The sequence below is a fragment of the Ornithodoros turicata genome, chromosome 4 (assembly GCF_037126465.1).
Source record: "Ornithodoros turicata isolate Travis chromosome 4, ASM3712646v1, whole genome shotgun sequence".
Taxonomy (NCBI): domain Eukaryota; kingdom Metazoa; phylum Arthropoda; class Arachnida; order Ixodida; family Argasidae; genus Ornithodoros; species Ornithodoros turicata.
Window position 1 is genome coordinate 3,448,370 of NC_088204.1, and position 22,554 is coordinate 3,470,923.

The window sequence follows — 22,554 nt, forward strand, 5'->3', positions numbered from 1 at the left end:
AACCGGAAGTGACGTCTGGCAAGATACCGGAAGCAAACGTCTCATTATACGTGCTGTCGGTCACATATGGGCAGCCTGTCAGTCCCCGAGACGGTCGCCGTCAGACAGGAAGTCAGCCGCACTTAAAACGGGTGCGAACAGCCTGACTTCGACGCTGCACTTACAACTTGCGCGCGCGCCGTGTAAAAAAAAAAAAAAAAAAACACTTCTAAAAGAGAAATATATATTATAATTATAAAAAAAAAATTCGTTATTTTTTTTTTTGTTTCCGCATCGTAGTTGACGATTTGCGAAATCCTCCGACACACTTTCGCGTCAATCTCTAACATCAGGAGCTAGAGCAATTCCTATTGGTTCTCGTAAGCACGTGACCTCTCCGGCGGTCGCCGCACTGGCCGAGGATGTGTTCCGTGATGTTATTTAGCAGGATTGGATTGGGTTGGATGATAAAAGCGCGAAGGACAAAAGTAAGTTGGACGGTGCCCATGCATGTTGAAAGAACCCGGAGCAGGCAGTTGTGTACGTGCATATAAGACTGAAAGCAGACTGCCATTGATGTTCTCATAGCAACCGACAGAGGGGCTAAAAAAAACAAGATCCATTCCTCCACATACGGGCCGACACCACTACATATATATATATAAAAAAGTAGTTTGATAGTCTCGACGTCGTCCGCTGAGTCATCCAGTCGATCAGACCTTCCCTCCCGAGAAAACATGGACGATCCCACGCCTGGTTTTATACACTTCCCGAACAGTAGCACTCTGCTATATATTGGGGAGATAAATTTCCGCATCATCATTAAGGATTCCTCCAAAACTTGAAGGATCGTATGACGAGCCCTTTAAACATAGGGGAGGGGAGGGGGGGGTATATTCATTAAACGAAAGCAAAAAAAAAAAAAAAAAACGGGAGAAAGGTCAGCCAAACGGGACACCGGCTTGCTATTCCGCAACAAAAAGAAAATTAATGAAGATGAAGGAAGAAGATAAATAAAAAAGGAAAGAAGAAGAATGAAGAGGAAAGAAGAAGATAAATAAAAAAGGAAAGAAGAAGAATGAAGATGAAAGAAGAAGATAAATAAAAAAGGAAAGAAGAAGAATGAAGATGAAGAAAGAAGAACAAAGTAAATGAAAAGAAAGGAATGTAGAAGAAAGAAAAGAATATAAACCTAGCTCTATTACTGTTCTCACGCAAAACTGGACGAAAATAAGTCTGAAATCAACTGGATTGTTTTGCCCAGAATCACGGGCGACGACAGAATACCTTCCCATGGTTTCCGTCTTTGTGCCGGCAGGAAAGACAAATGGCCGATTTACAAAACCATGCCGTTCACTTGACGACCAAACAATGCGGAAAGGATCCGGCGGCGAAACTGATTACGTATTCTGCCGTTGCATATATCTCGGAGCCTCTAAACAATCGACTGAGGGGAAAAGAAAAACGAAAGGCCTTTCCAGAGAACAATGGCTGCTTTCTTATCACCTATAGGAATAAAAACCAATATCGCTCTTAATCGGAACTTTCATGTCTAGAGCAGGAAAAAATATCTCTTTAAAACCAGACACTAAAACGAATGAATAGAAGACTGGCAAAAATAAAGTGAGACGGCGCGCAGTGCATTCTGGGAGTTTATTCAAAGTACACAACGTACCTTCGGGGAAGAAGAAAAAAAAAAAATCATATGCGTCATTTTCCTGTTCAGATGGGCCGCGATGTGCGCTGCACTATTTTGTACCGCGCCTTTTAAACATTAAACGGAACGTTTTCAGTTTCGATTAGCGTCCCTTTATCATTCCCGTTTTCCTGCTTTTTTATTTCGAGTTGCTTATTGGCTATAGGGGTGGTGCTTCGGTGCCACTTTTACGCAGCACAGCAATATAGCCTCGGTGAGAACCGTTCAGCTTAATCAGGACTGGCCGTCATTTTCACAGCTCCAAAAGGTGAGATTTGGGGTTGCTGGACGACAAAAATCACGTATAAGGGAGCCTGCCAAAAGGACGACCTCGAAACTAACACAACTGAATGAACGCAATAGCTGCGAGGAGGAAATACATCGCGCAACTGGACTGTAGTTTTGTTTTGTTTAGTTTCGGTTTCGAATTTGTTTGGCAACGCGGCTCAGTCCGCTCCGACCCTCTCACAACGCACATTACGTGTGAACCGTTTCGCGAACCGGTAATCGCCTAAATTTATTTAGGTTCAGTTCCGGTTCGGTTCGACGCGAGAAAAATATTTCGGTTTCGTTTTCGATCGCTGCTCTCGATTGCCGGTGTAGTGCGCCAACCACTACGCTAGGCTGACATCTGCTCATCGACGACGACTTAGTAGTACGCCTCATTCAACTAATGAGACTTCACTATCTTCACATTCTCTTCTACATTTTCTCTCTCTCACACGCACACGAATACGCAAAACACAAGGAAGAGGCAGCGGCATAAGCCCAACAGTTGCTTTCTATCTCTTCCTTCATGTTTACACCTTCACCGAACTTGTATCGGCTAGATACCGTGTATTCACACGAGCGACATAGCTTTCACGTGTCACTTGAGCGCTCAACATCGTGTCTTCACGTACACTGCTAATCGTGGGGAATATCCTGCTACGCAGCCACAAGATGTTCTCGTAGCAGACGACAGGAAAACACGCTGACGGTGTCGTCTGCTGCTAAATGCGCAGTATACGCTATTCCCAATATTCCGCACCGTGTGAATGCTCAAAATAACAGGGGTCGGAACTTCGACTCTGTAAGCAGTGTTTTCGCTTTTTCTTCCACAAGAATATTCCGTGAGGATGTCGCTCGTGCGAATACACGGACAGTGTCGTTCGTACGTGCCCGCCCCCCTCTAGCGTCGTCTGCGGACTCTTCGCTGAGGACAATGGCGGTGGACAGACACGTGACACGACTTCGGCGCATATTGTGTTCGCCACCTGGAAATAGCTGGAGGGCCGAAACGTCTCTTCCGCGTGCCAAGCAAAGGATTCTCTTTCTCAAGGACTCTCTCATCGGGAGGCTCTGAGGCGATTATCGTCGGGGAAAGTAAGCGAGGCAAAACGACGACGAAGAGCTCGTTAAAGCTACAGGTAGATTGTGAGGAGATACGTCGGAAAGTCCGCTTTCGGGTATTAGGAGGATTATCATTCTTATCCCTCTGTATCGCGTAGGGGGTGTTAGGTGAAGGTGAAGAAGCTGTTCGAAGGCGACGAATGCACGTGCCGCGGGGTTTTACTTTACGTTTTACCACCATTTTTTTTTTTTTAGATTCCGTGTTGGCGCCGCGCAGCAACTGTGGCAGGGGGTTAGTTTGCGTCCTGGGCCGACTTCAGGCGGAACTGCGTCGACATTGGTGATAATGAGCGGGGTGCTTCATCGACAGAACCGCTGTAGGAACCGCACCTTGTTCAGCACCTACCTGACGTGTTCACAACCAAATCACCCCGGAATTGAAAGTGCAGTTGTGGCTGATGTTGACACGCACCAATCCCACTCGGGGTTCGGATGAGTGCGTTACGAAACGCCAGTCACGTGATCCATTACGCAAACACGCGCCGTCGACGCGTTTGACGGGCGAAGAGTCACGCGCGCACGTGACCCAAGGATGGGTGCGATATGGTAACTACTTTTCCCACTCACTTCGCTGTCGTTTGCGTTGGCAGTGTTTCAAAGGGCGGAGACCGAAGCCCGGGATGCGTTGCCCCACCCACCTGCTAAATATATATCCCACAACATTCATCCGGGTTAAAAGTCTCGTGCACGGTAAATGGAAAAAGGCAAAGGGGACAAAAAAGAGAGAGAGACTGAGCTATCGGCAAAATAGTCGAATAACTGAATGTTTTCAGCAGCCGTGTGCCGCTGTCGCAGGTATTTATTTCATTGCGCCTAATTAATTAATTCGGTAAGACTGAGTAGCTAACTTTAAAGGACTTCGTTAAAGGCAGAGGTTGGAAAGTTGTGTAGCGCGGTACCCTGCAGCTGTCCAGTTATGATAATTGCGATATAATGCAGTGCGCAGACTGACTGTCACTAAAACCGGACCATGACATCATGATCAGAACGTCTACCCGCCTCAAAGCTCCGACAAACAAAAACGTGAGCAATTACTAAAATTATACATTAAAAAAACGGTGTCCATAATCCCCTGCCTTATCCATCAACTACCTGACGTCATAGTGACGTCAAACGACCTTACAACGCACACCGGCGAAAATTCCCCACCTCATCTTCCTCTCCCGAGGCAAACGAAAAATCGATAATGAGCCGGTATCTTCACGCAAATGCTTCTGCCAACGAGCTATGACCTTGAGTGATACAAAGCGTAGTTGCATATTAAGCGACAAGTAGAGGAAGTTTGACATTAGACACATTCTGCGGTTCGCCAACCAGAGATCGCGGCTTGCGTCGTCTGTTGCGTCGTGTCGTCTGCAATCCGTCTTCAAGGTCTCGGGTAGCAGACGACAGCGTATGCATTCGAAAAACCTTCTGCTTTTGCGCAATTCATTCATGATATACGCTAGAAAACAACACAAATGTTGTGGAAGAGAATTAACGGTAATTATGGAATTTTAGTTCATTTGTTGCAAATATCGGTCAGCGCAATAAACACTTCCTTTGCGAGTAATCAGCACCAAGAGCCCTCAGTAGTCAAATGTCCCGAGGAAACTGAATAACGGCCTGATAAGATAAGACACCCGCAGAACAGGAGGTTATATTGAGTCATTCATATAAACTACGACACCTGTACTTGCTTCCAACGTTATCTAAACACGGTAACCCGGGTGCTGACAGCGTTTACCGCCTGCACACAGCAGCATTATCTCTCTCTCCATGGTCATAAAATCACGTGACACTGTGTAAAACCGAAGGAATCGTTTGATATTGCGAAGTCTCCATAGGGTTTCCACGGTTACCATCAGACTAAAACCTCCGCCCTCCTTTTTGTCAATATCGATTTTCGCCAAGTATCAACCTACTAACACGCGTAATTCCGATTTTAAATGCAGACGGAGTCTGACATTTTATCACTTCCAATGATTGTACATACAAAACACACGACGCAGTCGAACGTCGCTCTATACAAGAGCTGGCGACAAAACGAACCATTGCTGAAGTCGTCATAAGCTGCAGCTGTCGCTGCGCTTCTCGAAAGTACCCGAAAATAACGGAGAGCTTTGAAAACACAGAAGATGCATTAGTCATATTTACCAGTCATTGCCAAAACTCACCCGTCAAGTCGAAGTAAAAACGTTGCAGGTAACCCAAAGATGCACAACACGTCGATCAATGTAACATATCCGTTCGTCGAGACGTTGTTACCGGTTAGCGACAGCGAAGCAGAAACCAATCCTCATTGCAGACGACAGAACACATAAAAAGCTTTCACACTGGTAGCAGAAGACGCGCGCGGAGAAAACGGAACAGCAAGCAACCGGCGAGCGTACGGGCCTACCCCCAACCAACGGAGAAATGATGAAAGCGGCCGTTTAGAAAGAGCGCGAGGTACGACGATGGCGCCTTCTCGTAGACGGGAGTTGAAATTGCACAGCAGACGACACAACGTGTTCCCGCATAACTTCGCGTAAAAATACGTCAATGCGTGTGGATGTTATTGACTTATTCCTTTTTGCAAAATCCAATCAAAACTCGTCGTAGTTTCGCCTTGTTCAGTGAGTTGGCAACCAGTGGTTTACCCAGAAATTTCGTCCTTGCGGGGTGTTGCGCTCCACAAGGGGGCTTTTTACAAAATTTACACACTTTTGACAAAATACCATATTGTGCACTCACATCAAATTTTAGGGGGATGTCGCCCACATTTTGTGAGGGGGGTTGGGTCTGGATAAATCACTGCTGGCAACTATTTCCAGCTCCCGAAAGCCGAATTCAATAAAGTTGATGACGTAAATAAAGTTGTCTCAGTGCTCTCCCCAGTGTCAAGTTCTCAGTCTGCACACACACACAATCACACAGTCACAATAAACAAACAAACCAATAAATAATCGAAGTCTTTAAAAAACACACGCACAGCAAGACTCAAAAGTGGCACCCGTGCTCATATACAACATTTGCAGATATTTTTATTCACGAGCGTTCTGATGCGGCAGGCAAGGCAAAAGTAAGCAATAACAGCAAGAAGCAGAAGAAAAGACGCGGTCGTACATATTTACAAAACAAACAACAACTTTATTTGAATGATGATGAGTGGGCAGTTAGCATGTACTTTGTTTATGCTGTTCGAAAAAAAAGAAAAAGAAAAAACTATTGTTCCTCTATCCTCCGCCTATTTGTTTCATTACTCGAAATAATATGGCTCCCGGATCCATATACGTATATATATATATAAACGCAAAGTCCCTACATTAGCAATGCCGATCGCACTGCAACTACTTGTTGTTTTAATAGCGTTTTGCCCTTGGCAAGAAAAAGAGTACGTCTACTTGAAGCGAGTACTTCACAGAAATTGCGCCGTTCTTCATGGAAGCACGGAAGCTGCCATTAGAACTGGCAACGGGGACAATTTCCAGGTAATCGGCGTCAACCGAGAATAACAATTCGAACGGAGCCAGGCATCTCAACTATAACTTCTCAACTTGCTGTGTAGGTGCATCACTGAGGATAGTCCAAGTCACGAAGCATGGACACCAGCCTTATTGGTACAAATGTGCTTTTAGCCAAGCATTCAGCCACATAACACTTAACGCAGTTCTCTTCCAAGCATCATCGATCCAACCCTGTACTCTATCCCACACTCCATTTTTCTGATCATCCTCACGTTCATCGTTAGCATCTGTGAAAAAGACTCCGGCTTCAGCCGGGGCATATTCGCCATTAGGCCTTGTATCATCCCCTCCAAAGCTCACGGCAACAACGCCTCCAATATGATCTGCGGGACTTGGGTTACCGTTGGCACTTTCGTCGCCAGTTACTTGAGAACTCGTCGCTAAAGCGGCGGCACTATCAACATCGTTATCACCAACAGCGATCGGACCATCCATCCATCCATCCATCGGACTTTCCGACGATCCATAACCGAAACTATCGGAACTAATAATGTTGCCAGCAGGAATACGGGGGGAACTGATACTATCAGTGCTGAGAGGCATCGACCAATCGTAATTGGCAGTTTCCGCACGTTCACTTCCTACGTCACTGTCACGTGATCCTTCCGCTACACCCGTGCCGGCTGGACGCTTCGTCGATCCAATGCCCAAGACAGCCAAGTAGGCCTGATCAATAGCGGCATCGTCACCACTATCATCACGTGGTCCTTCCGTCGCTTCCTGTCCTCCAAGCTGCCTTCCTGGACCTCTAGAGGGCTCAAAATCAAAAGGCCACGTGACAGAAAGGACACCGTAGGGCTGTGGTTGAAATGAAACCGTAGTGGCTACGCCAGCAGACAGGCTGCACTTGCCACCGTCTTTAGGCGAAGCGTCAGAGCCGTCCACCGTCGATAAGGAATAATTACAGGTAGCATTATCGGGTGCGAGACAAGAAATGTCAACTATACCACCACGGTTCGCGATGATATCCACGTCGTACGTACCGTACGGGATGTTATCGTTAAACAGCACACCGTATCTCGTCGGTATATTGTCGCTGAGCGTTAGGCTTGCCTTGGACGTTCCCGATACTTTCTCCGTGACCGATACAGTCCAGTTTACGGTAATTTTATACGGGCTGCCTCCGTACAGCGGCTTGTAGACTATCAGGGCTTCCGTGGACAGCAGTGGGACCAGCGTTGTTTCGTGATGGCCGCTCAGCGACATTACCGGTACCGTTCCGTCTTCGACAAGCAACGTATCGTAAACGTTTACGGGAAAACCTGGTATGGCATTGTCCTTCATCGCAGTGTTGTCGTACGCTATCAGCAGCAGCTTCGCGGAAGACCTGAAGCGGAAGCGGCATTCTTCGATGTCTTCTTCGTTCGAGATCAGCTGCTGGATGAGGACGCTGTGAGTTTCCGAATTCAAGTCAAACGTACCACCGCACGATACGGCTGAAGCATCTCCAGAGGCCGACAACACTGAGAAGTGGATGATGCTGAAGAAGAAGGCGGCGACGAAGACTGGAATGGTTACGGGCATGATTCAACGCGTCTTCTGCAAAGTGGAAAATCACGTTTCGTATATGCTTGTGTGAGAACCACCAGCACCACCGCCAGGTGGTGTTCTATTTGTATGTTAGGTCACGTACCCGTATGGGACGAAAAGCAGACAGCGAAATAGCAAAACCTTGTTGGAACACGCACAGGGTGCATCGCACCTGTGGCACAGAAGGCCGATATGGCAGCTGGGATCAAAATGTCCCATTGCACGTTTTCTCTTTTACCTCCGTTGCATTTCTGTGCTCTAATAAATATAACAGGGAGACCTCGCTAACTTTCCTGAAGGGACCACAGGGAGCCCGTGAAAATGCGTGGAACACAGACGATATATGTATATACGCGTACAGCTCGCGTCAAAGTGAACTTGAACGCCGCTCCAGCCCGCGAAGCGCCTAGGAGAAAACGACGATATGATCACCGCTCGAACTGCAATGAGATCTAAGCAGGGACCGCAGGCCGGAATGGCGTTCAAGTTAACTCTCATGCGAGCTGTACACGAGTGGCCGACAATCTCCTTTTTACTGCGTCGTGGTGGAAATATGTCACAGCAGGTTCTGTTTCCAAGGTCTTTCGTGCGCCCGTTTCAGACAATCGCAGCCGATTCCGAATACAGGAAGCCTGTGCAATGATGGCGGCATCGTTTCCATGGATACACAACCGCTACAAGAGGCGGCTGTGATTGGACGAACTCCTAGCGATTACTCGAGTCGAGACTCAAATCAATTCTACGTCACCGTCAATACTTTAGGCTATGGATGCGCGAATCTCGTGTTTCTTTCAAGAAAGTACAGATCGACGCAGGTCCCTCCAAGACGAACCTTTCAAAGTCGCTTGACGTACAAACCTCCCCTGCTAAGATTTTCTGGGCAATGTTTTTTTTTTTTTTTTTCACGAACTTGAAGGACCTTTGACACGGCATCCGACGCTGCACAAAAGGCCTTGACAAGGTGTTAGTACGGCACCATGGCACGCTTCCAGTTTTAGGCATGATCCGTCAGGCGCATCGTGCGGCCCTGTAGTTGCGCGGCACGAGTGAATGCATAAACAATCTTGCCGCATGCTCAATTAGAACCAAAACTATGACTTCCACGGAAAGCGATGCGTCATATGACTTCGTGTAGCCTCACAGGGAGGCTCTTTCGGTCAGAAAAGAGCGTAGAAATCAGCATACACGTCGATGCTGCACATCTATTGATATACCGTATTTTCCGGTGTATAACGCGCACCCCTAAAAGCTGGCCGAATTTGAAAAATGGCCGCTGTATAACGCGCACCGCGACGGTGCTACATGCCTCTGTACTTGCCACCAGTATACGCAATATACCAAAGTGGTGCATGCATATGCTATATTTGAAACACATTTATTGAAATCCGTCCCTTCTCAATCACGCCATTATTCTGAAATGAATTCAAGATTATATTGACTGCTGAATAGCATCCTTAAGCGGCATCATTAACCTTTCATGAACTCCAGTGCCCTTTCGCCAGTTTTGTCAACTGGCTCTAAGAGATATGGGAGAAAGCCACAGCATACTCTGGAAGAGGCTAGAATTTGTAAGTCCCCGACCCGAAGAGGAACTCTGCAGGGAAATATTTCCGTGTACAACGCGCACCGTCAGATAACGCGAATGCCCTCTTCAGAACACTTTTTTACTGTATAACGGGCGCGTTATACACCGGAAAATATAAATACACTTGCACTGTTATTAGAATAGTGCGAAGATCTACGGTGCAGACAAAATACGGGACAAATCCTGAACCATTTCGGGACTTCTCAGAATAAGGCCCCGTGCTTGTTGCCAATGTACACACCGCACACATCCCATTCTTCAACCTCGAACAGTCTGCTGACAGTCCGCTCCAACAGTTTTGATGCTCGACTGAAGTACCCCTGAGTTGCCATCAATCAGCGGGTGTACAGCGATTAGAGAGCAATCAGTGCCAAGCCAACGTGTATCTGGTTTGACCAGAGTCTTCTCGGAATTGTGCGCGTATATTCGGTCAGATCGCTGACCTCCGATCGGAGAAGCTGTTTGCTTCTGCGAGAAGGGACAAGCGAGGCTTGCGGGCATCATATGCAAGCGCTGGACGTTGACACCAGCTGAGCTAGCAACTACCACAAGGCTGAAGTGTTGTCGCAGCAGGAGCGTGCTCCAACCGAAACCTTTCACAGAAAGTTCACAAACTCCTCGGATGATCCAGCTCTGCCGCTTCCCCTAGTCGCTTCCTTCTCCCCCAATCACTCCCGACACCCTCTCTCGCTAATCTCATCCGCTTTCTTTCCGAATACCCTTGCTGCTTCCTACGAGCCCCCTCCAACCCCCTCCTGTCAAATTCTAATCTCCTCACCACCACAGGCAATCCCCTTCCTTCCTCCCTTCTCTCACTTTCGCTTTCATCCGACGCAGACGACGAACACACAGCAGTCGTACCACCACGCCGTAGCAGACGGTACAGCCGACCGCGGCAGACATTTTGAAACGGTTCTGTCTATGCCTTTCTCGCCAAACTTATTTTCCATCAAAGCCTATTTCTCCGAGTTTTACGCAACAGGTGACAAGTAATCGAGAGATAAACTGATGTTCGATCCCTACAGCTGGCTAACCTTTTCAGTGACTTTCATCTTTCAAGTAATCGAGTTCCTGACGGATTACAACAAGCGGTGTCTGCAACATAGGCCATCGCTCCGGTCGTCTGCCATCGAAATCGGATTTGCAACTGTGGGAGCAGACGAACATTGTTTACAAGGAACCACCTGCGCCTTGCCAGGTCTGTCTCTCCCCTTTTATTATAGGTCCTTCGTGCTTTTTTACAATTTTCGGCATGGTGATGTACTGCCTGATCGATGAGGCCTCTCGGTCAGAACGCACGAGAGCTGTGGCAACCCCAGTTGTGACCAGAGGTCACGTGCACCTTGTGACGTGTACGCTGTGTGTCGAACGCACGAAAAATACACAAGGGGGCGTGGCTCAGGGGCACTGCCGAGGAGCATCACTTTTGTGCATGTAAGTGCGTGCATGACGCGAAGTAATCCGTTTGCTCGTCGCTGACGGCGAACAAATATTAGTGTTGGAAACCAGAAGATGAGATCAGGTCAAGTGAACGTCGTCTTGCGTATAATCAAAAAGAGGAAGCAAAAACGATCGCGTGACCGCTCATTGGCTCCAGGTCAACTCAAAAGGTCAAGTGAAATACTTTCCTACAGCGACGGCGCCTTGACATGGTTGCCGCCGAAGCTGCCATGTATCTTTCATGGCGAATTACTTGGTCAACTGATACATAGCGGTCAGCGCCAAAATAGGCCTTACTTATCTCCAAGCGTATCCCCTTTACTGGTGTCGCACGCCAGTGTGCACGAAGTAGTGACGTCACATAGCAGAGGCCTGACGTCATCGCCATACACCTCCCTCTTGTTCTGAAACACGGACGGTGACTCACCGAACATACTAAAAAAAAAGCTTGTACCACCTTGTTTGTTTCTTGAGCAGTCATCACAAAGCATCTCTTCCCGCAGAACTATGCCAAAGACAGTATTTGTAACGGGAGCTGCTGGCTTCATCGGAAGCCACACAGTGACAGAACTGCTCAGAGCGGGATACAGGGTGATTGCCATCGACAATTTCGCGAATGCAGTTCCAGGTATGGTATATGAGCTGACCATGTTCAGTACGTGGGTATCACCAGGTATCACAGAGGACGGTATTTTCATAAAAATAGGCGAAGATGGCCATGCCGCTAGCCTCACGCGAGCTGAGCAACTCACGGGCAGGTCAATTACCTTCTACCAGTGCGACCTGCTAGAAAAGCCGGAACTGACTAAAATATTTTCAAAAGTACGTCGCAATAAGCAACAAGTTAGTATATGGTGTGGTAAACAACGCTTGTCATCTTGCAGCACAAGATAGACTTCGTCATTCATTTCGCCGCTATGAAAGCAGTTGGAGAATCCATGCAGAAACCGCTCTTCTACTACAAAAACAACATCGTCAGTACAATAAACTTGCTCGAGGTAAGTATATGTTCCCAATTGAAACAAAAAATCGGGTTCTGATAATCACTTCTGAAAGTGCGGGTATCAATTCATTTCAAAGTCTACCGCACCATGTCGAATGATGTCGAAAGCATGCGCACTGCGTTCGGTTCTTCGTCGCTGACCTAGGCCTAACACAAACCTGTCTTTCGCGTAAGTAGGTAGCAAACAATACAACTTACCGCCATACGAACGACAGCTCACTTCGTTGACAGCTTCGTTTTCCGCCCAGAGTCGTACGTCTTATCGTTAATTCGTCATATTGTGCGGTCAGAACAGACGGATTTCAAAACTTAAGACGCAGATGATAGCCGCTGGAAACAGCCGCTTGGGGCTCTAAGCGCGAGCCGCGGTTTCAACGCCAGCTCGCTCGTGCGCGCTCGGGTGTTAGTTTCGGTTTCGCGCATAGGCCGCACGCGAGCAGATCACGAACGGAACACGAATGGAACAGGGAGAGACAGAAATCCACGAAACACCTATACTATAGCTGAGATTTTATGGTACTAGTATTTTAAATCACTATATTGCGATGTCCATTCAATGTGCACACAAGCACAACTTCCATATTACAGGTTATGAAGGAACATGGTGTGTACAACATGGTATTCAGCAGCTCCTGCGTGGTGTACGGAAACCCGCAGTACCTGCCGATTGACGAAGCACATCCAACGGGCAACGTCACCAACGTGTACGGAAGGACGAAATACGCGGTCGAACAGATGTTTGAAGACATCTGTCGAGCAGAGAAGGTTCTCTGAGCTATACTTTCAACCTTATCAACCGTCTTGCATATACATTTTTTTTCTCTCTCCCTCAAAATCCAGCAATGGAACATAATTCCGCTGCGCTACTTCAACCCTCTCGGAGCCCATCCTTCCGGAAAGATTGGTGAAGATCCGATTCGAGCGTTCACCAACCTCATGCCACTGATTGGCGAAGTCGCACTTGGCAAAAGGTCCGAGCTCACTGTGCTCGGGGGCGACTACGACACCGAAGATGGGACGAGTACGTCGTTTAGAGCTGTTACAGAGATGGGACTGTCTGACACGCTTACTCTCAAAACAGGTGCGCGAGACTTCATACACGTCATGGACCTCGCCACTGGCCATGTGGCTGCATTAAAAAAGCTCGAGGAAAATCCAAGGTACAAGGTAGGTTCTAATTTTGTTTTTTTTTTTGTTTTTTTTTTTGATGTGGTAAAATGTGACGTTTTCTGCAGGTGTACAACCTCGGCACGGGCAAAGGATGTACGGTCCTACAACTAATCAGTGCATTTGAAAAGGTGACAGGGCAAAAGGTAAGCGTGTACTACTGATTGTCAATAAGACTTCGTTTCAAACATAACAACCACCCAGTACTACACCTCCGTTATTTTTTAGCATTAGTTCTACGAGGAAAATACCAGCGTGAAGTAACAGCTGCACATGAACACCGTGACCTAGATCAGTAGCATGCCAAAAGCTTGTTTGTGTGTACAGCTGCTCCGTGTCCTGACATATTTTCCGCAAAACTTTTGCTCTGTTAGGTATTTTAAACCGGGGATACGAGATGAGTGATAATTTCGTATACCCCGTAATAACGTACATAGACCGTGGTGTGCCATGCATTACCTGGTGTCTGCAGATACCGTACAAGATACAAGACAGGCGTTTGGGCGACATCCCGGCCATCTGGGGCGACTGCTCCCTGGCGGAACGCGAGCTCAACTGGAAGGCCGAGCACACCATCGAACAAATGTGTAAGCGGACCAGTTTCAAAAATGTGTCGTCTGCTACTAGCACAAGATGACAAGCTTCACAGTTTTGCTGTTGGCAACCCTGGTAAAAACAGCGGGGAAAACCTTGAGCATTACAACGAATCACCAGTCAAATACTAATAGGATGTGCACGTTTGGGCGAGGTCACCCAGCAATTAATTTACCCCAATTAATACGTAAAACCTCAAAGCTTACCGTAAGGAATATGACAAACAGTCTCTGGAGACGGGCTCGGTTTAATGGTCATGAATCGAATGCAAATTGACGTGAGCGTTGTCTTCGTTTTCCCAACGCTTGCCTTCCACTTAGACCTACCAATCAATAATTTCAGGTGAGGACTTTTGGCGGTGGCTAACCTCGAACCCAGCTGGCTACCGGTCGGACGACCCTGCCGTTAGCGCCAAAGACCGAGCCATCATCGACAGCCATATTTCGCATTCCACGGCGCTAGAGAGTGGAGACAAGTGATCGTCTTCTACGTGGGAGGGTGCAATCTCAAAAGACCTGCTTCAGTATTCAAGTTGTGACCAATTTTGTGGGCGGGGCATTATGGGAACAGGGTAGGAGAAGGTGGTACGTATTCAGAAACAGTCACGTACATACCGAGTTTTGCCAGATAAGGTACGGTATATCGACTCTGTAAGACGAGTATCGCCAGCATGGCAGACGTCGAAACTTTCGTCGGTGATGTATGGAGTGCTAAAAAAATTGTGTCAAAAATTTCCAGCTTCCGGATGTGTTGTTGATTGATTGCTGCAGTAACTTAAGAAAAATTAAAAACTGGTCGTTTCAACATGTTGTCAATGCTCTTGCCATTTGCTTGAGCTGTCTGGCCATTGCTGATGTGAAATTAACTCTAGAAGGCATGTTTACGAGAAGTGGAATAACGCAAGTGCATTGTTATGGTTCAAAATTACAAAAATGCAGCAGAGTAAATACCACAGAAAATACTGTATCAAGGTTTTGACTGCTATGAAATTATGCCAGTCCTGCACACTTATGAGGCTAAGCCGGTCAATGGAAATGTTAATGAAGTGGCACCTTTTTAAGAATATTTACGACTCATCAGCAAAAAGCTGGACAAGATGAGAATTTTAACACAAATTTTTATCATATATTACCCTCTCCAACCATCAACATCTAAAGCACATAGGTGTAGCATCCAAAGGCCATTTTCATTCATTTTTTGTTTCATTTCAAACCCCATACTTTATCTTGGAAAGCAAAGCACGTATGTATGAAATAGAACTTGTGGCCGAATACATATTTTTTGGCACTCATCATTTTCTTTGTTTCTCACTTACTGTTTGTTCTGAGGTAACGTATTACTCTTAGTGCAGGAGGTCACGTGTACAAGAAAAAATGGGGTAACACTCAGACACTGCAGTTTTGTCGATTTGTGCATTTTTGTAGTGTTTTGTTGAAAGCTTCTTCGCCAGGATGTTTTTATTTTTATTAAATTATCGCACGAGCTGACATAATACAAAAAGAAGAAAAACAAGTTACAGAGGCAACCATTTCATCCCTAGTCTTCCACCAGCCCACCTGGCAAAATTAGAAAACACACACACACAGCAATTATCGTTTTGAAAAAGAGAGACTTTCTGGTCAACAAACTGATAATGCACAAACTCGAATAAAATGAACAAACTTTCAATGACGTACCCACCTCAGGAGGTGAAGTTGGGGTTTTTCCGGAGAATCACGAACCCTTCCAACACGGGCGTCAATGCCGTGTCTGTTGTTTCGAGAATCCGTTAGGGAAAGCAACGTGCAAGACTAATACAGACTTTAAAGATAGACACCACGCACCAAATAAAAATTGCATCTCAAAAGAAGGATACATTCTTCTGTTGCCAACTCCGCTCTTTCACCATGCGCCAACAGCACTGGTGTCGTATGCGTCTGGAAACCTGTGATCGTTTTTGGCTTACCCGCCTGTCCGACCACGTCGACGGCCTGAAACGTGCACGGGAGACGTTATTTTCGACGACACACACACGTTCAACGAGAAATGTTAAACGTACTGTAAAGCTGCAGAGCCGCAATCTCAGAAAATTTATCTATTCTATAGCCTCGGTCCTCAGTACCCTCGGGCCACAATTTTCGTCCCAATTGCGCTCAGTTTTTTTTATAGAAAAATTAAAATTGAAAATTACGTGCAATATTGTGTCGAAGTCGCAACCAACTGCGGATTGTTTGTCACGTAGGGTGAAAAAACTACATAACACTGTCTAAGGATCGATTGACACGATGCAACAGTTGCGTGCAACCCTAAAACACAAGAAGTCGGCTACGTAGCCATCATGAGCCAGTCGGGAATATAGGTAACTATTGCTCGATAAATTGGGGATTATTTCCCCACCAGATGGCGCCCCGAGCCGTTTTACCGCAATTTCACTAGCAAGTTCAAAATATTTACTGTTCCTTGTCACACTTATAACTTGTTGTGCTGGGTTTCCAAGCAACAAGCTGTTAAACTGCGCCACCAACACAACCTTTACAACACCGTCAATGTGAAGTCACAATTTTTTTCTTCGAGAAAGAGTAAGCTGACCTGTCCAACTCTGACGGGCACCGTAAGCGGCTGCACCTTCTCGTCGAACGTGACCAGCATCCGCGGCTGTATCGCCGTCACCAAGCAGTAGAGGAGGTAGTGTGACTTGCCGAGGATGACTGCACATAGGCAGTGAGTGACATATCGATCAATATGTTACCACGGCGACTATGCACGGTATGACTCACTGTTCTTGACGTCGAGGAATGCCAGCAGCGTGGCTAAGAGTCCGGCCAGGGCAACGGGACTGAGCAGTTGCCTGTCGCTGTGGTAGGGACTGAGGGTGAGGGTTCCCTTCCCCATGTGCGCCAGGCCTTGAGCCAGGCGAACCATGAAGAGGTTGTTGGGGTCCTTGGAGTGGTACTGCGCCAGCTGGCGGAGCATCGCGGCAAGGCGGGCGTTGTTTGTCCCTGCAATTAGACGCGGGATGAGCGTCAAGCTGCGAAAAAGCCGTCGGGACGAGACGTTGAGACGTACCCGCGCCTACAACACCTAGGCCAAAGATGGCGTTGTGGGCGACTTCGTGGTCACTGTCGTGCGAAAACTTGCTGAGCGTTTCGAGGATGTTGAGACGTGGGTTTGATACGGAGATGAGGGCCAGGGCCAGGGGGACGGAACGCTTGATGACTGGCTCGCCGTACCGTAACTGGAAGGGGCTGGATGTTACAACTACAGTGCATACCCTTCTTGACAGTCCTAGAGGACTAACTTTGTTACACTTACTAAGTAACTAGTTACTGTAAGTTGTTTACAGTAACCAGATATTTTCATAAAGCATCTTTCAAGTGTAACTAGCTACTTGTTTCAGACACTGATTACAAGTTTTACAATAGCAAATTTGAAACCATAATTTCTGAAATCCATTTAGATTTTCCTACTCTGCCTGGTTAGTTGCTTAGGTTACTTAGTGACATTTCAGAGTATCTTCCTCATGACTTCACTGCCATTCAAACACAAACACGTGCACACATGACATAGTATTAAGGTAGGTAACTGTGACAGGCAGTGTGGCTCACCAAATGCCCAAAAGCCCTGAATGCCATCTCGGACCCAATTTCCTCGCCCATGGCGATGAGTGCAATGCCCAGGACGGCTACACTCTGTTGACTTGACAGATCTGGAGGAGATTTCTCCTCCTTTTTGTCCTCCTTGTCTTTTTTGTCGTCTTTCTTCTCCTCCTGAGAGATCACAAATCGATTACTCGAATACAATGTCATAAAAAAATAAAATAAAAAAGAACTCTAGCTGGTACACTGCGTCAACTAACCTTTTCTTTTGCTTCATAATGCTCACTACAGATGTGAAGCAGATGCTGTATCTTCAGAACGTTTCCGGTGCCTACACGGAAGACAGACTCCATTGTTTTAACACAAAAACAATCCATCATTCACAACGCCAACTCTGGTGGCACCACCTACCCGCGTACGCGCAGATATCGACGAGAGTCGTCGCCATGCTTCGGAAAGGCTCGGGCAGGACCTCGAGGGCAGCGGTGATGGTTTCGGCTCCTTCTTGCTTGCCTGTTGTTAGTGTTGGTGCAAACAGATGGATGTCAGCCCAGCCTGCTTTAGTGCGCGAAAATCGAGTGACGTACCAAGGTAACACAGTCCGAGACCCAATGGCAGAAACCTGGCATAAGAATCTTTCAGGTCGGATTCAGACTTTTCGAGGAGCGCCGTCATGATGGTGGACGTCACGTCACCGTTGCACGATCCCACGGCAACCATGCCGAGGGCGATAGATGTCACCGCCAGCACCTGCGACAGGTTCTCGTTGTACCGTAATTTCATGCGTATAAGCCGCGAAACCCGTTTTTAGCAAAGTTTCGAAATATTTCGGACAGATAAGCCTCGGGAAATACGACGTGACTGATTTGTGCGACAAAGGAGACCACAGAGAAGGTCATAAACCCTGTGGTCCATACTCTGAGGTCGGCATGGCGTACATCAAAGCAGGTCAGTTCTAGTGTTCTACCAAGATCGGATTGTGCCCTTGCTGCGTGTTTTTCATGGATCGACGGGTTAGTGGCCTTCCAGAAGAGATGAACCACTGTCACTACTTTCGTTAAAGCTGCTTGGGGGAAGACAACAAGGAAGGTCAGTCTACTCGAATGTGGACGCGTCCCTCTTACGCACTGTTCGTGCATTGGCAGGACGGTGCTGTTCCAAAGACACTGTTGACCCTTTTTGTTAAAGCCGGCGTATGTGAAAAATACCAGGGAAAAATAGTCATGAGATAAGCCGCACAGGTGGATAAGCCGCAGAGCGACCACGAGAAAAAAAAAAAAAAAATTGTGCATAAGCCGCAGCTAATATGGGTGGAATTACGGTAAATAATCTGCCACGTTACTACTGGCTTGACTGAAACGCACCTCCATGGTCGACTTTGAGTCCGTGAAGACCGGAAGCAGCAACGGGATGACTTCTTTGTTGTTCGAGCCAGCATAAGCCAAGCCAAGGCTGGGAACAAGACATTGCGTTAACATCTACGAAATGTTACGTGGAATGTTTTGATAGTGTGCTGTCTTGCAACGTACCCCAGGATGGAGCCGACACGCATCAACGTGCTGGGGTGAAGTACGTAGTCGGAGAGAAGGGCGAGAGCGGGATCGCACTCGTTGCGCACTCCGCAGTTGACGATGCCACAGGCAAGAATTGCACCTGCCTGTTGACGGCGTAGAGAATAATGCGACAATTTTATAACAAGTGTGAAATAACACGTATTGGCAGTATGCTACAAAGAGGTGATAAACTGAAACTCGGACGGAAATGAATTTTGTGTAAAAGCAGTATTACTAAGTCTCAAACATTATGAATTTGAAACACGTATGCGATAATCTTGAAAACTACATAACTGGAGAAGTGTTAAAGCAACAGTTTTATGGGGTCCACCGACGTCTATAGTAGTGTAGGTCCGTCCATAACAGTTGTGGAGAGAGGAGGAGGAGGAGAGAATTTTCACAATGGCACCCGAAGATCAGGATCAGATGATGGCCCTATCGAGCTATAGCCTAATGCTCTGGCATAATGGCTAAACATGCAGCCAATTTTTCAGTACTGGTCTCCTTTAAAAGTATATTCTAAACAACTGAGCTTCCACCCACCTTGATGTAATCTTCCGTAGAATAGAGGTACTTGTCGATCTGAGTAAGGCCGCCGTCGACATTCCACAACAAGATGAGGCCCAGAGATGCTGTCGCGCTCAACATTCCTGCGAGACCGGACAATTCCTTTAGCGTTATTTTTAATAAGAGACAATCCTAAAAAGGCCTCGGCCAATACGTACCATGTTCCTTGTTCTTATACAACCATTTGTTGCCGTCCTCCATCAGCAACTTGTCCTGACCAAAGGCGGCATTGACAAAGCCGTTGACGAAACTGGACGCCAAGTTCTGCCTGGCGGAGTCCACGCTACCCCCAGGTCCAAACGACGGCCCTGGATGTTTCACGGTTAATGCTTCCGGACCAGATCTAAGCCCTGGATTCAAAACTCACGAGTGTTGTCCAGATGCGATTTGTAAATATCTTCCGGAGTCTTCGGTTCCATGATGTCCAACTCTCTGGCAAGAGCCATGAAGTGATCGTTGATCGATGTGTTAGATACGATTTCCGCCAGGTCCTCGTAGTTATCTATCTTATCGTCCTGCTCAAGGAATATCTGCTGCCGTCCCAGCATGAATGCCATCTGCTTCTGTACATCTCTGCACAGAGTAAGCGTAATGCAAGCGCTGAAACACGAACTAACAATTTTATTTAAATTTTGTGCCAGGACCGCGAAGCAACGTGGCTATGAGCGGCATTTAGACGTAGAAAGATGGAAGGAGCGGGGGACAGGAGGTTTAGTATGCATCCGGGGCCGACTTCAGCGGGAACTGTGACGACATTCGTCTGCCGGAAAACCCGGAGAAAACCTCAGAAAGCACAGACAGCGATGGAATTCTAACCCGTGACACCTCCCGGTCTAGGCATGGAACACGATCATCCTAGCCACTAACCTATGCCAAATGAGCTGGTGTGTTTTCTGTGTATTCACGCGAGCAACATGCTCACGGAATATTCCGGTGGAAGAAAAAGTGAAACCACTGCTCACAGAGACGAAGTTCCGTCCCGTGTTATGTCGAGGATTCACACGGTATGTAACATTGGGATTGGCATACTGCGCACTTAGCAGACGACACCACAGGCGTCTTTTCCTGTCGTCTGCTACGGAATATCTTGTGGCTGTGTTGCAGGATATTCACTACAGTTACCAGTGTACGTGAAATCTGGACGCTGAGTGCTCACGCTCAGAAAGCTATGAACGTTTTTCGCGTCTTCCGCTTCCGCGGGGAACGTCGCTAGTGTGTATACACGGTATCTCTAACCGACGAGCTGTAACACCTTCCGATCACTTACACATCTTTGCACCGTATGAAGATTTGCTGTATGGTTTCCAGGTCGTTCAGCTGCATGGCCAACCGCAGCGCCTCCGGAAACTTTTCGTACTTGAGGAATATCTGCAGGGCCGTGCGTAGCAGGTTGGTGTTCTCCGGTTCGGGGACGTACGGCACGCAACTGCGGATAAGATAACGCAGTTTCGACGCCGCACAGATAATGTCGTAGAGCGGGTTGCTCCGTACCTCGTGAGGTAGAGACAGACACGCGGATAGGCCTCCTGGTCGACGTACTGCTCCACTAGGTCGAGCCGCTCGATTTCCATGAGCAGGTCGCACGCCTCCGCCTCGGCGTTATGCGCCATGTGGTAGGGGACGATCTCTTGGGCCAACTTCAACAGCTGGACCTTGCGCTCTACTTCCTCTGGCTTCTCGCCGATGTCTCCCCATTCTTGTGCAATCTCTCCCGCAAGATGCCTTTTGATAGAAACAGTTGATTAAGTGCAACTAAAGAAAGGTAAGGTTTTTTTTAAATACAACTTAAAAAAAATAAACTCCCAATGCTGGGTACACATTTGGACGATACAGGCACATTGCCCAGCACTGAAGCTTGCAGAGGTGCTGCCACCGAGTGACGTAAGGCATAAACTTCATACTGAATCGCAAGAGTGACCCACATTACTTATAGTAGTACTACGAATACTCACCTTACATATTCGTGACCCCAGGCACCGATTTCCTCCCTCGATCCGAGGAGACGATATTTCAGGCACTCCCTCTCCTCGCTGATTGTCATTGCCAGGATCGACACGATGTCAGCGCAAAAACTCTGCAACAAAACCAAACTTCAAATCGAATGCCAGATTTGATGTCGTCAGACGGTGTACCCTGGTTTCACTGTCGGTGATTTTTTCGTAGACATCTTTGAGAGTTTTGTAATGAGGACGAAGGAATTTCAAGGGCTTTGGAACAGAAGTCATGGATGTGGTCGACGCCTTGATCTGTGTGCGCAGGCTTTCCAACGCGGCGAGGTACAGCTTTGTGTCGTCTTCCTGGTAATCAAACAGGCATTAATCGCAACATTTCCAACGACCATTAAGATACATCCTTCATATTTCCTTTCATTTGAACTAACTTACCACCAAACGCTGAACGAGCATTTCAAGTTCTTCTTGGAGCTGCTTGTCTTCATCAGACTGCAAAAACGAGATACAGAAATTATTTTTCTAGTGTTTGATTACGAACTGCCATAAAGCTACATAGCTCAAGAGGACGCGACGGACTGACAATACAAGTTTACTGATGCAATCAATTGTGTTTATGAAAGTTCTAGCTCTCTTTAGTGAGCTGATGGTGTATGGTGTGTACTTAAAGCAATATTTTCCGAAAAGTAAGCGCCATGAGACAGCAGGTTTATCGTGTCATGCACTGTCACTTCAGCTTTTTTGTACCACGTAAAAGACGTTGTTCTGCACTGTACTGGCAATATATGACGTATCGGTGTTAAAATTGTTATTTTACCAGATCCAGCTCCTTTTCGCCTTCATTTTTCTTCTCTTTTGTGGGCTGCTCGCCTTCTGCCGGTGCACTAGCCTTCGCTTTCATGTTTGAAACTCTCGAACCGTGGTGCACAATGCAACTAATCTCGAACCCAGTCACGCCTTTATATATGAAAGTATCTTTCGCATTGACTTGGGTTTTAATTTCACTCAAACAGCTTTAATTCAAAACGACATTAAA

The 22,554-nt window shown here is 47.0% G+C and overlaps 4 protein-coding genes across 8 annotated transcripts in view; 1 reads left to right on the plus strand and 3 right to left on the minus strand.

The window, feature by feature from the left end:
- LOC135390718 (rho family-interacting cell polarization regulator 2-like) overlaps nucleotides 1–12,456 on the minus strand; it is a 43,858-nt gene extending 31,402 nt beyond the window's left edge. The window contains exon 1 of one of the 2 annotated variants that reach the window (XM_064620560.1): nucleotides 12,312–12,456. The gene's annotated coding sequence lies outside the window, so the exon portion shown is untranslated. Of the gene's footprint in view, nucleotides 1–5,223; nucleotides 5,470–12,311 lie in introns of those variants that run through there. The other variant, XM_064620559.1, reaches the window with a different exon arrangement.
- LOC135390519 (uncharacterized) lies at nucleotides 6,299–8,079 on the minus strand. Its single transcript, XM_064620213.1, has one exon. It carries the CDS (start codon nucleotides 8,077–8,079, stop codon nucleotides 6,643–6,645), a length of 1,437 nt encoding a protein of 478 aa, XP_064476283.1. The 3' UTR covers nucleotides 6,299–6,642.
- LOC135390721 (UDP-glucose 4-epimerase-like) lies at nucleotides 10,402–15,168 on the plus strand. Of its 3 annotated transcripts, none has more exons than XM_064620565.1 (11): nucleotides 10,402–10,659; nucleotides 10,713–10,868; nucleotides 11,614–11,738; nucleotides 11,817–11,932; nucleotides 11,995–12,108; nucleotides 12,702–12,878; nucleotides 12,954–13,134; nucleotides 13,195–13,280; nucleotides 13,349–13,426; nucleotides 13,753–13,867; nucleotides 14,217–15,168. In XM_064620565.1, exons 3-11 carry the CDS (start codon nucleotides 11,618–11,620, stop codon nucleotides 14,351–14,353), a joined length of 1,125 nt encoding a protein of 374 aa, XP_064476635.1. In that variant the 5' UTR covers nucleotides 10,402–10,659; nucleotides 10,713–10,868; nucleotides 11,614–11,617; the 3' UTR covers nucleotides 14,354–15,168. The 3 variants fall into 3 exon arrangements, with proteins under 3 accessions (XP_064476635.1, XP_064476636.1, XP_064476634.1); XM_064620566.1 differs by having other exon boundaries at nucleotides 10,731–10,868; XM_064620564.1 differs by having other exon boundaries at nucleotides 10,402–10,652.
- A 153-nt stretch (nucleotides 15,169–15,321) lies between these two features.
- On the minus strand, nucleotides 15,322–22,434 carry LOC135390719 (26S proteasome non-ATPase regulatory subunit 2-like). Of its 2 annotated transcripts, none has more exons than XM_064620561.1 (21): nucleotides 22,336–22,434; nucleotides 21,954–22,010; nucleotides 21,702–21,866; nucleotides 21,522–21,643; nucleotides 21,061–21,291; nucleotides 20,837–20,995; nucleotides 19,937–20,142; nucleotides 19,728–19,877; nucleotides 19,546–19,652; nucleotides 18,979–19,106; nucleotides 18,814–18,901; nucleotides 18,037–18,199; nucleotides 17,861–17,962; nucleotides 17,710–17,780; nucleotides 17,459–17,620; nucleotides 16,920–17,088; nucleotides 16,631–16,852; nucleotides 16,443–16,561; nucleotides 15,730–15,844; nucleotides 15,555–15,623; nucleotides 15,322–15,430 (listed from the first exon to the last, which is right to left on the minus strand). In XM_064620561.1, exons 1-20 carry the CDS (start codon nucleotides 22,417–22,419, stop codon nucleotides 15,556–15,558), a joined length of 2,688 nt encoding a protein of 895 aa, XP_064476631.1. In that variant the 5' UTR covers nucleotides 22,420–22,434; the 3' UTR covers nucleotides 15,322–15,430; nucleotide 15,555. The 2 variants fall into 2 exon arrangements, with proteins under 2 accessions (XP_064476631.1, XP_064476632.1); XM_064620562.1 differs by having other exon boundaries at nucleotides 15,551–15,623.
- Between the last annotated feature and the right edge of the window lie 120 nt (nucleotides 22,435–22,554).